Genomic DNA, 15,954 nt, shown 5'->3' on the forward strand with positions numbered 1-15,954 from the left:
CCTTATTTTACTGTTGATATTTAACAGGTTTAATATGTTACTAAATGCCTTCATAATGGTACAGCAAAAGTTTGACCAATCAGACAGTGCTTGATCACTAACCGAGGGCTCTTGGATAGGCCTGAATACTTTACTTTGATGCTGAGCTCAGAGATAAGTACTGAGATAAAGTAGACATTTTGTAAAAGTGACTGCTGTACTCATATGACAGTTTTGCCTGTGGTATATAAAAAGCTTCACGAGCTGCAGACAATCTGGCTCTCTGTGTGTAATTGGTCATTCAGTGACATTTCCAATAGTTAACATGTTGCTGAAACTTCCTTACCAGATTTTCATTTTCTTCAGACAGAAAGAGTCAGAACAAGAATAGATTTCTTTTTACAAGTTCACTCCCCTTGGAGATGAAATGAATTTATCTCAGACGTTCAGGCTCCTGAACCTAAATCACTCAAAGCGCACAGACATCTGCTTCTGGGCTCAGACAACACAGGCAGCTGGGGGAAAAAAAGAAGAAGACAATTCATCCAAATCTACACCAAGTCAACATACCATCGAATTAGGGATGAGCATGAGAACCTGAATACTAGGAAGTGACTGGAATGAAAACATCAGAATATTTCACACCAACTATGCACAAACATGCCAAAACCTGGCCTCATTTTTTAATTCTGTGATTTGTTTGAGGTTAGAAAAGGATGACAACTTGTTTCAGCAAGGTGGAGCACAACTGTTGAAACCAAATGAAGGATCTAATAACAGTTTTTTTTTTAAACGAACTATTCTTAATTTGACAAACCATCTTAAAAATGCAACACTCGCATTGCGAGATGCTGTAAAGTCGTCAAGATGCAATGTAAAGGCCAAAGACGCATGCATACCAGTTAAAAAAGTACTATCATATTCAAAATGGCCAAAATGCACATCCTTACATTGAGTATTTTAGTTTTTTCACACTGTTTATTACATATAATACATCGTAATGTAAAAAACAAACAAACAAACAAACAACAAAATTCAAAGGAAGAAATGAAGATACCAAAAGGAAACTGACTAGAATACATTATGAAATGAATGAGTTCTTTGCAATATCATGGTATAAAACCATGTTATCAGCTGTACAGTATATAAAACTCTGCAAATAGTGTCTTTTCTTTGATATCTATTAATACACAAAATATGCTTTAATTAGGCAGAGTTGAACTAAATTGGGAACATTTACATGAAATACTTTTTTCTCCAGCAACATTCAAAAAGTCAGCAACAGAATATAAAATGAAATGTCAAACTGATATAACTCAAACTGTATTATTAAAATCACTATCAGTGACTGTGCAAAACAATATCCCATGTACAAACTAATAGCCCCATCCCAACACCCCAGATATTCAGTTGAAGTTTTGCTACAATTTGTTCAGCGTGATGCATATCATAAAAAAGTTAAACTATAAATGTAAAATTACATTAATATATGCTATTCTGTTTAGCAGTGAGCTGTGTGTTCACTTTCCTCACACAGATATACCGTCGACCACAAGGAAGGTTTCAGCTTGTGATTGACAGACAGACCCAAGCTCTGACCCGTCCTCACAGAAATCATCAACCGTCTTGATGCGTTGTCCTGTTTCAGCAACTGTTCTCAAGAATGAAAATATGGTAATAAGTTATACAGTGCATCAGCTCCCATCACACCACCATTGGAAAGGCACAAATCCTGGAGTGCCCATAGCCTGTTTGATAGATGAAAGTGATGGGAAAGAGTCATTGTGGTAGTGTCACAGACTACCAATGTTGGGGAAACTTTTGAGTTTTTCTGGGAAGTCGTCTTTATAGAGTACAGGATCGGCACGGTGCTCCACAACCTTCAGAGGCATGGTGCCGAACACAGAGGCGAATTTGTTTATACACTCAGACCTGAAAAGGAAAAAGAAAGATGCTGAAAGAGTGGAGGAAAACGGGCAACTTGGATAATACAGCCAAAAAAATGCCTTTTAAAAATGGCTCTGTTGAGAAAAAAAACACACATGGTAGAAAATAAATGGTAGTGTTCTAGAGTCATCTGAATCATGAGATACATGCACAAAATATAACAATGGGGATCAAATATTTTCAAAATGCCTGGCATTCCCAGGACACATATCAGAGAGAAGCATAACCAGAGGCAGGAAACCCTTCATCAATCTAAACAAGTGTGACCCCTGGAAAGGTTCAGCAGTCAACGGAGCCCTTGATTGGCTACAACCACTCCGTATTCACTTCAAGGTCAAACACTCTCTCGCAGGCTGCTTCACAGTCCACCAGACTCCTGCTTTAATTCCTCAAACACAGCTTGGAAGTATGAAACCAATCATCAAGACTTTGCTTCAGCGGATGAGGAAATGGTTGTGATTTTCAAGGAAAATCAATTCAAGCCTTTCTGATGCGTGCTTCGCTTGGTTCATACTTAAATTGAAACTCAGAATGAATTAATGATTTGTGGTGAACCTCTGACAGAGAGGAAAGTCACAGTTCTTTGAGAAGGAAAGTTTTTTGTAAGGTCCAGTGAGTTTGAATGTTTTGATCTCAGAGCACAGGAAAGTATGTCCTGTACTGAGCTACAATGAGCCAATTGTTGGTGAAACCCACAATGCGTTTCAGATGCCAAGAATGCTGCCAGAGCCCCCTCTGCCCAGATACGGGGAATCCCTGGTTATACTGTACCTCTCCACCATGTGCGTCTGGTCCAGGGACAACCCGTCAATCGCTGTGCACTCCGGGCACTTGAATTTCTTTCGAGGTGTAACCTAGTGAAAAAGAAAAAACAAAACAAATGTAACACTCGTTTTGTGGAAGTCAAAATTAGTTTTTTTTTATTTGTGTGTGCGTGCGTGCGTATATATATATACACACACACACACACATACACATACAAATATATATATACATACATATATATCAGTCCCTCCAGAAAAACGCGATTATGCGATCGCATGATTCCATGCATAATCAGCCAAAGTCCGCATATTTATGCGGGGGGCGCATTTTTTTAAATACGCCGCACTTTTGCCGCATAAATTGCAGATTTCCGCGTGCAAAATATGCGGGCTTGCATGATTTCATAATCCCCGCATTTTCGTTGCAAAAAGTCACATATATATCTTAGCAGAAAGTTGACAAATGTTGGGTTTACTTCACACAAGCGCAGCCATTTCCCCTGTTGCCATGGGAACGTTGTGAAGTGACGTAATTACGCGACATCATTGAAAAGCTGCAAACCCCGCGATAGGCCTATTTCACAAAAATCCGGTCGTATCTTACACCGCAGGCCGTGCTTTGCAGGTTTTCATGGAACAACTGGGGAGAAGTTAAATCACGTCAGACACAGAAGGCAAAAAGACGTGTCTGTGGTGTGAAGGAGTAAGTTAAGCAGATGTTGAAAATGGAGTGTTGATGCTGGTTCGGGAGTGATGCCCTGACAAAACATGTTTATATTGCACTTGATTGTTATCTGATTTGCACGTCATGCACTTTTATTTATTATTATCAAATGTTGGCAAATTAAAATTGTTTGTAGAAGTTGTTTTCTGTAACTTTCTTAAAAATGAGTGAACATGGAGCAGTTTTTCCGTGAGCGGGACTGGAAAACCCGGAGTGGATCATGAGCGGAGTGATAAAAGAACGCTTAGAGTGGAGAGAGGAACATGCTTTTGCTCCACTCCAGGCTTTGATCGCATCCCCCTAAGCAGGGTGAATAGCCTACACCTCGTCTTTCCCATTCAAACTAAAATGAAGAATTTATTACACTATTAATGTAATTGGTGTTGGGCAATCACTTTTTTTTCTCTTTTTCATCAAACTGCAGTTTTTGCAAGTTCCCGCAATTTTTGCAAGTTCCCGCAATTTCATCGCATAAAATTGCATAAATATCCCGCATATTCCATCGCATTTTTTAAGAAATCTTGCCGCATAATCAAGGATTTTTGCCCGCAACAATCACAAAAAAACTCCGCGTTTTTCTGGAGGGACTGATATATATACACATGTATATATACACATATATATATATGTGTGTATGTATATATATATGTATATATATATTTGTGTGTGTGTGTGTGTGTGTGTGTGTGTGTGTGTGTGTGTGTGTGTGTGTGTGTGTGTGTGTGTGTGTGTGTGTGTGTATGTATGTATATATATATATATATACACACACACACACACACATATATATATACACACACATATATACACACACACACACTACCGTTTCAAAAGTTTGGTGTCAGTAAGATTTTTTTTAAATGTTTTTGAAAGAACTATCTTCTGCTCACCAAGGCTGCATTTATTTGATTAAAAATACAAACAAAAACAGTAATATTGTGAAATATTATTCCAATTTAAAACAGCTGTTTTCTATGTGAATATACAGTAAAGTATAATTTATTCCTGTGATCAAAGCTGAATTTTCAGCATCATTACTCGTCTTCAGTGTCACATGATCCTTCAGAAATCCTAATATGATGATTTGATGCTGAAGAAACATTCATTATTATTATCAATGTTGAAAACAGTTGTGTACAAATTTTTTCCACAATTCTTTGATGAATAGAAAGTTCAAAAGAACAGCATTTATCTGAAATCTAAAGCTTTTGTAACATTAAACACAACCGTTCAAAAGTTTGGGGTCAGTAAGAATTTTTATTTTATTTTTGAGGGAAATAAATAAAATAAATCAATACTTTTATTCATCAAGGATGAGTTAAACTAATGAAAAGTTACAGTAAAGACATTTATAATGTTAGAAAATATTCTATTTTAAATAAATGCTGTTCTTTTGAACTTTCTATTCATCAAAGAATTTTGAAAAATATTTGTACAATAATAATGAATGTTTCTTGAGCATCAAATCAACATATTAGAATGATTTCTGAAGGATCATGTGACACTGAAGACTGGAGAAATGATGCTGAAAATTCAGCTTTGATCACAGGAATAAATTAGTTTAAAGGACAAGTTCGGTATTTTACACTTAGAGCCCTGTTTTCAGATCGTTTCTGATGAAATACAATGGTTAAGATTGAAATTTGGACAAATGCTGCTGGCCCGAGAATTTTCGGTTTCTGTGGTTGCACCCCCCCACCTCCACAATGGTTGCATAGGTGCACTGGAATAATCCTTCCTAAAACGCATGCAAAAGATGCTTTCCAACAGGTTTTATCGTAGTTTTTGTCCAACTCCATTGACTTGTATTGGATGAAAAACTACGATAAAACCTGTTGGAAAGCATCTTTTGCATGCGTTTTAGGAAGGATTATTCCAGTGCACCTATGCAACCATTGTGGAGGTGGGGGGGTGCTACCACAGAAACCGAAAATTCTCGGGCCAGCAGCATTTGTCCAAATTTCAATCTTAACCATTGTATTTCATCAGAAACGATCTGAAAACAGGGCTTTAAGTGTAAAATACCGAACTTGTCCTTTAAAATATATTAAAATAGAAAACAGTCATTTTAAATAGTCATAATATTTCACAATATTACAGTTTTTTTTGTTTATCAAATAAATGCAGCCTTGGTGAGCAGAAGATACTTCTTTTAAAAACATTAAAAATCTTACTGAACCCAAACTTTTGAACGGTAGTATATACAGACCCTTTCCAAAAAATTTGAATATCATGGAAAAGTTTATTTATTTCCATAATTCCATTCAAAACGTTAACCTTCCATAGATTATAGATTCAGGGCCCACAACTGAAATGATTTCAAGTATTTAGTTGTTTATTTGTACATAATTTGGGCTTCCAGCTCATAAAACCCACGAAAACAGGATTTCAAAAAATTTGAATATTACATGAAATCACACAGTAATTACACAGTAATACCATGGTCATTGAACCAGGTTTTGGTTCTTTTGGCAGTGTGGGCAGGTGCAAATCTTGCTGGAAAATGAAGTCAGCATCTCCATAAAGCTTGTCAGCTGAAGGAAGCATGAAGTGCTCTGAAAATGTCCTGGTAGACGGCTGCGTTGAGTGGACAGCACAGTGGACCAACACCAGCCGATGACATGGCTCCCCAAACCAACACAGACTGTGGAAACTTCACACTGGACTTCAAGCATCTTGGATTGTGTGCCTCTCCATTCTTCCTCCAGACTCTGGGACCTTGGTTTCCAAATGAGATGCAAAATTTGCTCTCATCAGAAAAGAGGACTTTGGTCCGCTGTGCTTTATTAAATCCAGAGTCAACGCAGCCGTCTACCAGGACATTTTCAGAGCACTTCATGCTTCCTTCATTTTCCAGCAGGATTTACACCTGCCCACACTGCCAAAAGAACCAAAACCTGGTTCAATGACCATGGTATCACTGTGTGATTTCTGTGTGATTTCATGTAATATTCGAATTTTTTTGAAATCCTGTTTTCGTGGGTTTTATGAGCTGGAAGCCCAAATTATGCACAAATAAACTTGAAATCGTTTAAGTTGTGGGCCCTGAATCTATAATCTATGGAAGTTTAACGTTAATGGAATTATGGAAATCAATCAATTTTTCCATGACATTCCATTTTTTTGGAAAGGGTAATATATATATATATATATATATATATATATATATATTAGGGCTGGGGGAATTAACGCGTTAATCTTTGCGATTAATTTGAAATGTTTAACGCGTAAAAAAAAAATAACGCAATTGACGCAGCACTTTTTTTTTTTGCCTCGTTTTAATGATTTCCTGTTGCGTCTGCTATTAAAAAGGCCGAAATATGCCGTCCCGCCCCTCCATGTTCGGCGGTCAGGTTTCATTCTCGGGCAGCTTTCATGAGCGGGTCTTTTCCGCTCGGTATGTGCGTCGCGCTCTGTGCTCCGCGCGCACGCGCGCGTGAGTGAGTGTGTGTGTGTGTGTGTGTGTGTGTGTGTGTGTGTGTGTGTGTGTGTGTGTGTGTGTGTGTGTGTGTGTGTGTGTGTGTGTGTGTGTGTGTGTGTGTGTGTGTGTGTGTGTGTGTGTGTGTGTGTGTGTGTGTGTGTGTGTGTGTGTCGGTGTGTGTGTGTGCCGGCGCGCGCGCGCGTGCGTGTGTGTCGGCTCGCTCTGTCGTTAATGGCCCAGCAGCGGCGAGCTCTCCGTTCCGTGTGTGTGTGTGTGTGTGTCGGCGGCTCTGTCGTTAACGGCCCAAAGGCTTCAATCATGTACTAAGCACTGGAAAAGTAAAGTCCACTCAAGTAACGTGAAATTTCTCTGTTGACTTCTGTTTGCTGAGCTGGTATAGCCATGCTGGGCAACAATGGTAAAATGACCTGCTCTGATCACATGCTCTGGTAATAATAGCTTTGTAGGACTATATTTTGTTTTAATAATTAATAAAATAATAATAATAATAATAATCTGTTAAATTGATTATGTTGATTGATTATTGAAAAAGAATAATATATTGATATATTGATGTTTAATATTTTAATATAGGGCTATTTTCTGTTCCCTTTTTTTCCTGTGTTGTTTAATTAGGTGATTCTAAGTTTAAATATTGATGATTACAAGCTTGGGGGAAGCGCAATTAATTGCAATTAATTACAGAAATTGTGCAATTAATTAGTTAATTTTTTTTAATCGATTCCCAGCCCTAATATATATATATATATATATATATATATATATATTATACACACACACACACACACACATATACATACATACATTCATACATATATATATATATATATATATATATATATATAAATGTGTGTGTGTGTGTGTGTGTGTGTGTGTGTGTGTGTGTGTGTGTGTGTGTGTGTGTGTATGTATATATATAATATATATATATAAATATAAAATATATACACACACACACACACACACAATATATTATATATTGGACTGCCAATCAACTCTTCCACTTTCTCACCAGTTATAGCATGAAAAAACACGATTAACCATCTGAAGGAATGATTTATCATGATATGATAAATATACATGAGAGAACATATTTCAAGTTGTACTGTAATTGCCTAATCAAGGCATCAACGAAACATTTCTCAGGAAAGCTGGTTAGCTAGAAACAAAACATTTGAAAAGTATAAAGCTAAAATTGTAAATATGTTAAATATAGACTATTATAAATTCAATAATTTTTTATTCAAATTGTTACTGATGTCTTAAATTATCTAATGTATGTTTGAATAAATCTGTCAAAAAAACGTCTGAAAATTGTTTGGAATATTTAGAGGAACAAGTTGACTTTTATATTATAAGAAAGCAGATACTTTATTTTTTTACAAAACGCATAAAACAAACAGAAAGTGTTTTATCTGTTCATACATCAAAGCAGTGACACAAACAAAATGATCTGACCTACATGAGTCTATAGCTCCCAATTTAATGTTGAGAAATCATGACACACTCCTTATATTAAAAAAAACACAAAATCTGACACAACGTCGATAAGTTAGTTTAATAATGAGCTGGGGCTGCAATGATGGACCTCTGTAAAGAGAGCATGTGTGTGTGTGTATGTGTGTGTGTGTGTGTAGGAGCTGGGTGGGAGGAGATGACTTGATGACAGGTCATATAAGTCAGATGTAATGAGAGAGCTGTCCGTGCCCGTGGCCTAGCTAAACGACCGTATCTGCCGCGCTCATTAGACGAATGATGTACGACCCCTCAGTCCCATTCCTTCTCAGACAACACACACACACTTGACTGACACTCTCCACAGTGGGAGCCTGGGGTTGGGGCACTAGGAGGTGTGGGTGATGTGGGGATGTGGAGGAGAGAGGGGAGAAGGTTCATGGTGTAACTGACTGCAGAATGAATGTGCCCCAGTGAGTTTATGAAAACAGAGCGAGCAGGAGAGAGGCAGACAGTGACACCCAGATAACAGAGGTTAAGGCCAGGGCTTTACAGGCCGAACAGCACCTGGACAGAGTCACTGTAGACTACAGACTGTATAGACTGGGGGAGAAGGGCGAAGGCTGATCAGAGACAGAGCACGTTGTCAGAATGTCCGCATTCTTTTAGGGAACGCCCGCATTCATTTTTAAGTGATCATACTTTTTCATTTTTTTTTCATTGATAGCAATGAGAAATGTTTCTTGAGGACCAAATCAGCATATTCTAATGATTTCTGAGGTATCATGTAACACTGAAGACTGAAGTAATGGCTGATGATTGTAGTTTTAAATGATTTGGTTTAACTTTTTTCAATTTTTCACAAAATGTATGTTTTTACTGTGTTTTGATCAAATAAATGCAGCCCCTGCTGCGCATAAGAGACTTTTCATAAACATATTATCGACCCCTAACTTTTGAACGGGAGTATGTAGAAAAATACAGTGAAGATTATGGATTTTGAGATTCGTTTCCATTAGTAAATAGCGTTTTACCATATTACCAAAACTTTGTGTACTCTTATTTCAAAAAAGAATTAAAAATCTGTGATATATAGTCCCTTTGTTGCAGGTTGTGTTACCTTTATTGGGGCTTTGCCAGTGATGTTGGCAACAAGGAAATTCATGGCAATATCCTCACAGTTCATATGAGCATCCACCCAGTTCTTGATGTCTCCAGGCATTTTATACGTGTAGAGATAGTTGAAGTACTGGAAAAGAAAAATAAACTTGTCAACACATTTTTTGACAACACAAAAAAACAATGTGTTGAAAAAATAAATAACAATAATCACAGTAGAGATGAGTGAACAAATGGTTACTGGAAGAGAAAGCTGAAATCAATGAAGGTTTTGAATTACAAATAATATAACCTCTCTTGATCTCTGAAGGACACCTCTGAGGGAGCATGGAGACACTGAGAAAATTATTTTGGCAGACCTGTCACCAACCCTGGATGGAGGTGACTGAGTCTATGACGGTTTTGTGCTTTACCTTATGGTAGAACGCAGCTCCAGTCAAGACCATTGACACTTCATTGGTCCACTCAGATTCATATTTCCACTTGCCCATCTCGTGGTCCCATAAGTGGAGCCGTCCGGGATATCCAACCAACCTATCTGGAAACTCACGCCATACCTAAACACAGACACACAGTATATCTGAGACATAAAATAAACCTTCACAAATGCTAAGACCATAAAAGATCAGTAAACTGTTCAACAGTTAAGAGTCATTTTAGATAATACAGGCTTCAAAGGATGCTAAACCATGGATTTCAAAGGTTAAATCAATGAAGTTTAAGTCTAATGGTTCATTAATCCCAAAAATGACAGGCAGGCCTACAGGATATAATGTAGAAATTCTTGAATGTCATTCTCGAGTGGCATAAGCAGCTAGTGTTTTAGCCAGGCAGCCATGTCTAAAGCTGTGTTCCATTTCATACAATTATCCATAAATTACACATCATTCGCTCAATGGTGTATAAATGCCTGCAGGTGAGCTGAAGGCAAGCCTGTAGCCATGGATAGGATTGCTTGTCCTGTCATCCTTCACATATAAAAAGCTAAAATATAAAAATAGAGACTTCAACTGTAAGGAATGCTTTTGAGATGCCGAGCACAGATTTAGGAAATAGAGGATAGTTCAAAAGTCCTGCGATGCATGTAAACTCAATTTTAAATAGGAGTGACCCAAAGAGGTTCTGGGATCACAGTTCTGCTCGATCATCATCGTGCATGTGGAGACGACAATTAACCCTTAGTTGCTCCAGATTCTGTGAATTTGGTTTGAAAGCAACTACTTCAATAGAATCCATTTAACTATCAAGATAAAAGGTGTTCATCCAGTGTGATAATCTTCCAAGTCAAATGGAGGCTATATTACATAGTAAGGAGAATGATAAAGCTAGAAGGAATGGTTTTCTTTAAAACAACTAAGAACGCTAACATTTCTTTCAGTCTACCCAATTTCAGGGCATTTTCAGACCTGAATGAGTTTGCTTTGTTCCTACACACAAACCAAACCGAAAGGAAAATGCACCAAGATTCGAAGCAAACATCAAATGCTCCAAACAAACTAGGGCAAAAAAAGCATCTAGGGCGATTTTTTTTTATTTCTCCCTCAATGCAATTTTTGTGGAAACCGTGATACCTTTTTTCAAGAGCAGGATTTATTTGAAATGGATTTTTTTTTTTGTAACACTAAAAATGTATTTACTGTCCATTTTAATCAATTTAATGCATCTTAGCTGGAAAAATGCATAATACATCCTTGCTGTATTCATTTCTTAAAATAATAATAACAAATAAAAAAATCTTACTGGCCCCAAGCTTTTAAGCGATAGTGCATGTGATATGTTAGACGACAGGACTGGTTTTTCGACTTGATGCAGCTTCAACACCCACTACTGATGTGCTGACTTGCTTCAAGCTACCAGTATGTACTAAACCTTCATCAGTGTAGTACATGCTTTTCATAGCAAGTAGAAGTATGCAAACAGGGATTTGGTGCTTTCACTACCTCATATCCAAACTGCAGTTCATCTGAGGTCAACATGATGATGTCATCATCAATGGCCAGAACAGCTTCCGTCTCGATCTCATCGAACGGGAAGAAGCGATTGCTGAGCTTGTTTTCTTTGGTGCGGACCACCTTAAGAGGTACTGCGACTTTGGGCCACAGTGTCTCTGTTACAGAGAGAAGGAGAAAAAGAAAACAGTGAGCTAATAATAATAATACACTGTCAGTTTCAGAGAAGATGAAAAACTATGAGAGATGGCAGCAACTGTGGAAAAGAGAGCGTGGGTGGATAAATCTAAACACATCACTGAGTAAAAACACATATGAATCTGACCGCACTTACATTCTTCTCAGGGCAGAAGAGACAACGCTCTTTATTTTCAGTTGTGTAAGGGCTTGGGAGGAGTTCAGAGCACGCAGAAGACAGATGGCACACAGTGTCACCTAATAAAACTGACGAGAGAGTCTACTGGAACTCAAACACAGAGACCCTAAGACTAGGAGAGTCTGCAATTATACTGGTACCCCAAAGCCAGGGTATAGACCCTTGAAATCTCCGGAGATCTGGAATGAGCTCATCTCCGTTAGGATGAAGCATTTCAGCCTACAGTGTGCTTCCACAAGATCACACAACAAACTATGAAAGAGGGGAAAAAAGAAAAGAAAAAAGTATTTCCTAACTGCCGGAAAACCTCCCTGGCCCCAGACGAAGGCTGAAAGAAGAGCCAGATCTTCACATGCAAGTAAACTGATACTGTCACCACATCCAAGCCTGGCACAGTGTTTTCAACTAAGACAAAGACAAACCCAGACAAGATGGACTACAAAGACAAGTAACATTTTAACAACGAAACCTAACCAGCGTGATCCAGAGCAGCACAATGCACAAACTTAAATGTTCACACATCATAAATCTGCACCATAAGAACAAGCAGCAATCTCAACCGCACCGAACAACTTGTGCGAAAGCTTTTTTTTAATGGCCAGTAATCACTTCCTTGCCCAGTACTGGAATGGCTGTACTTTATGTATGAACATTTGCTTTAATTTGCTTCAGCAAATTATATCCCCTGTGACACCACCATATAAAATATCTCCTCCCCTCCGAGTGTATTAAGCCAATGGAGAAACTCCCTAGACGCAATCCTTTTGTCAGAGTTCTCCAGCACCTCATTAAAATGACAAACAGTCAAGATTTGGGCAGCTAAGGCTGCTCGAAATAAACAAACATAATCAGCGATGGAAAAGGGTGTGGAGGAAATCCATCCTCATCAGGTCCTGAGCCCCAGGTTGACCCGTGAACAGACCTTATTAATTCTAATGGGTCACAAAGCTTGAGCCCGGCTCCACCGACGCCTCTAATCAAAGGCAACACACAACCATTAGTCTACTTCAAAGTATTTCCCTTCATAATGGCATTACTCAAATCTATGGAGAGGATATATTTAATTCCCCATTCCTCTTTTTTTCTCAGGGACTTCATAAATGAACGCATACCTAATCGCCTTGTTAAGCAGTATCATTAGAGGCAGAGCCACAATAAATAACTACTAATATCAGCTTATTTTGACATGTCTAATGGGTCATAAATTTGATCACAGCTGTAGGAAAGGAAGACCGTTATTGAAATGATCCTTTCGGTTTGACAATAAAGTTTAAGGGTGGACATCTGGTGAAAACAGGCCATATATCAAAATGAATTAAAATACACTTAATTCATCTAGTCTGGAGTAAGAGGACTCATAGACATCAACAGCTTGTAGACAGTCGATGAGAAAAACCAAATTTATGCCGTCTCCTCACTCGCAGCTTTATGCCAGTGGATGGACCAAATGCTTGGGTTCTCACTCCATATCTTGAAGATAAACCAGAGAGGTCTGGCCCCAGACCAAGGCACATCATGCTTTCAATTCTCCAACCTCAAGAGGAACACAATTTGGCAACTCACTAGCTTATCATTCATCTGTTCCATATCAGGGGTTTCATGTCTTTTGTGAGAGCCACACGACAGCATTTCATACTGGAGTCACATTCTTTAACAACTAAAGCTGTCAGTACAGCAGTGTATATTTAGTTATCTCTTTTCAAATAAAATAATTACTAAAATAATTATATATTAATATAACAAAATACGTGTTATTAGCCTGACAGTGTATGGCACTGATATTGAAGTTCTGGCAGATATCAATAATAATTTGAATGTCAATAATTGTCCTCATGCTATGTCCAAAAATAATTAGATGATATTAAAATGCTGAACTGTTTCTATGTTCTATATTGTCTAAAAGAAATATCATCACTACAAACTAAAATCAATCATTTTAAATGCTGAAAGTGAATTTAGGCATCAAAATATTTTTATATACAGTATGAAAAAAGGATATACATTTTTATATTTGCTAAAGATTACATATAACAATGTTATGTTATGAGTGTTTTAAAGATTAACTTAAGTGAGTATTACATAATGGCAAAAAAGCAATATCTAATCTCTGCCAATATGGGCTATCACATTGTTGTTGTTTTTTGTGTTTTTTTTACCTTTATTCAACGAGACAAGTCACTTAAGAACAATTTCTAATTTACAACAGCCTGGCAGGAGTACAACAATCTGCACACATACAACTCATCAAAACATAACAAAAAGAAAAAGGGATTAGTTAAAACATTTACAAATAGTAACTAAAAGGTCCCTAATAATATTTCTATTTTATAACATAAAAGCAGAGATTGAAATACGTCTCTATTTTCAGTGATTTAACATTACATTACATTTTACCCCCTTCATGACACTAACCTTCAGGGGGGCTCTTGTTCTGGTTGTTCCACACCACCAACAGTTTGGCCAAGCTTGGCACCTTGGAGATCTCAGTGATGACCCTAAAGAGGCTTTCGATTCGATCATATGTCAACACCACAGCTGTGAACCCAGGAGAGCGTGGTGGTATTAGAGGAAGGAAAAGTGGGCTGTTCACACTTGACCATTTCTGTGGGGAAAAAAACAACCAATTTAAATAAATCAGTGGGAAACTCAATTCAATGGACCAGTTTTCTTATCTTTACAATAAATGCAAGCACTTTCCATGACTTTTTTAATGACTTGAAGTGCAGTAAGATAATCAGCAGCCTCAGCCAAAACATGGCTTTATTTGGAAACACGCATGGGCTATAAAATTTAAAGATTACTGAGAATGCTAATAACCAGCAGTGGTGGGTAGGCGATTAAAAGTGGCATGGAATGTCGAGTGCACAACCAACAAAGTTTAGAGCAGAGTTAACAAACAGCTGGAGCAGCATGCCATGACCTTTCATTGCGCCAAAGTATTCGTCTAAACCTTCTCCTTCAGTCTTTGGCAAAAAATAAAAAGATTAAGCACTTTCAGTCAGAGTCTTACTCTATAACCTAGGACTTGAAGCTACCCAATAAAGCATCTCTATCATGACAGTCCTGTAAAACTCCTATCGCAGTTCAATCCACTAAAGGCTTTGTGTGCATAGGTGCTACATTCCTTCTGGTAGACTAAATTTCAAAAAGTACATGGATTCAGAGACATGTTTTCCTTAGCTGACCTGAGTGAAATCTGGCGGAGAGCAGAAGACGACAATGTGAAGATCCAATACACTTTGGTCAGATATTAAGAGCTAAATTAAATACTTCCTTGCCTCGGGCTCTTTGTCATTCCATGGCATCCATCCATCCTTTTCCTGTTAACTGTTATGTATCTGAATTTGATTAGAATGTTAAACTTCCTGATGTTCTTCTTGAAATAAAATGCAAACATATGGTATCCTCTGAAGCTTGGTCAAAACATAAACGCTCTTAAGATTTCCCTTCCTACACAATAAGTATAGAAACTGAGAACTTAATACATGTGCAAAACATTTATAGAACAGCAATTGTCATTACCGTTAGGTGTAGTCAACAAAACCTCAGTAAGTTAAACTTATCAAGAGACCATCAACATTAGTTGTCTATTACGGATGAGCCAGATTTACACAGCTCCAAAAGGGAGATCTCTATTACAGACATTATTTTCAGATGCAAAAATCCCTCATTAATTCATTATATTCTGAATTATGGAAATACTCAAGCCATGAGCTTTAAAATGGTTAGATATAAGATCTAAACTTGGTAACTGTATTCGGTCTCATTTGTATTTTATATCAATTCCTGCTTTTTTTCCGTATGCTTCTTCAGCAGTTTATGCATGTATAAAACTAGTTTACAGCGGCTGTTAATCCATTAGACCACCACCAAAGCAAGCTCAAGTTTTAATGTAAAGCGATACACCTATTAATGAGCACAATTCCGATTCTAATTTGGATCTCTTATGTTGCCATTTATCCTGAGCCATTTTGTCGAGAGTAGAATTTTATGACTGCACTCCAGTGAACTCTGCTGCAGCAGGGGTGCAGATGAGTCCTGGCAGGACCGGGGTGAAGCAGGGGTGCTGGGACGCTATCGGCGTCAGTGGCTGTCTCCTGCCAGTGTGGGGCTTGGCTCATCTTCCTGGCCCGCTTTAAAACAGCCTGTAAACTCCCAAAGATGCACGGACTGGAGCCCAGATCAAGTGACGCTGTAAA

The 15,954-nt window shown here is 37.9% G+C and overlaps 1 protein-coding gene across 1 annotated transcript in view; it reads right to left on the reverse strand.

Annotated features, from left to right (window-relative positions):
- Window positions 1-628: 628 nt before the first annotated feature.
- ext2 (exostosin glycosyltransferase 2) overlaps window positions 629-15,954 on the reverse strand; it is a 32,602-nt gene continuing 17,276 nt past the window's right edge. Inside the window, exons 10-15 of the mRNA XM_082150116.1 lie at window positions 14,168-14,357; window positions 11,371-11,537; window positions 9,844-9,987; window positions 9,432-9,560; window positions 2,698-2,780; window positions 629-1,911 (exon numbers count right to left, since the gene is read on the reverse strand). Coding sequence (XP_082006242.1) covers window positions 1,773-1,911; window positions 2,698-2,780; window positions 9,432-9,560; window positions 9,844-9,987; window positions 11,371-11,537; window positions 14,168-14,357 — 852 coding nt within the window. The 3' untranslated portion in view covers window positions 629-1,772. The remainder of the gene's footprint in view (window positions 1,912-2,697; window positions 2,781-9,431; window positions 9,561-9,843; window positions 9,988-11,370; window positions 11,538-14,167; window positions 14,358-15,954) is intronic.

Source organism: Leuciscus leuciscus, assembly GCF_965113295.1.
Source record: "Leuciscus leuciscus genome assembly, chromosome: 2".
In the NCBI taxonomy this organism is placed as follows: domain Eukaryota; kingdom Metazoa; phylum Chordata; class Actinopteri; order Cypriniformes; family Leuciscidae; genus Leuciscus; species Leuciscus leuciscus.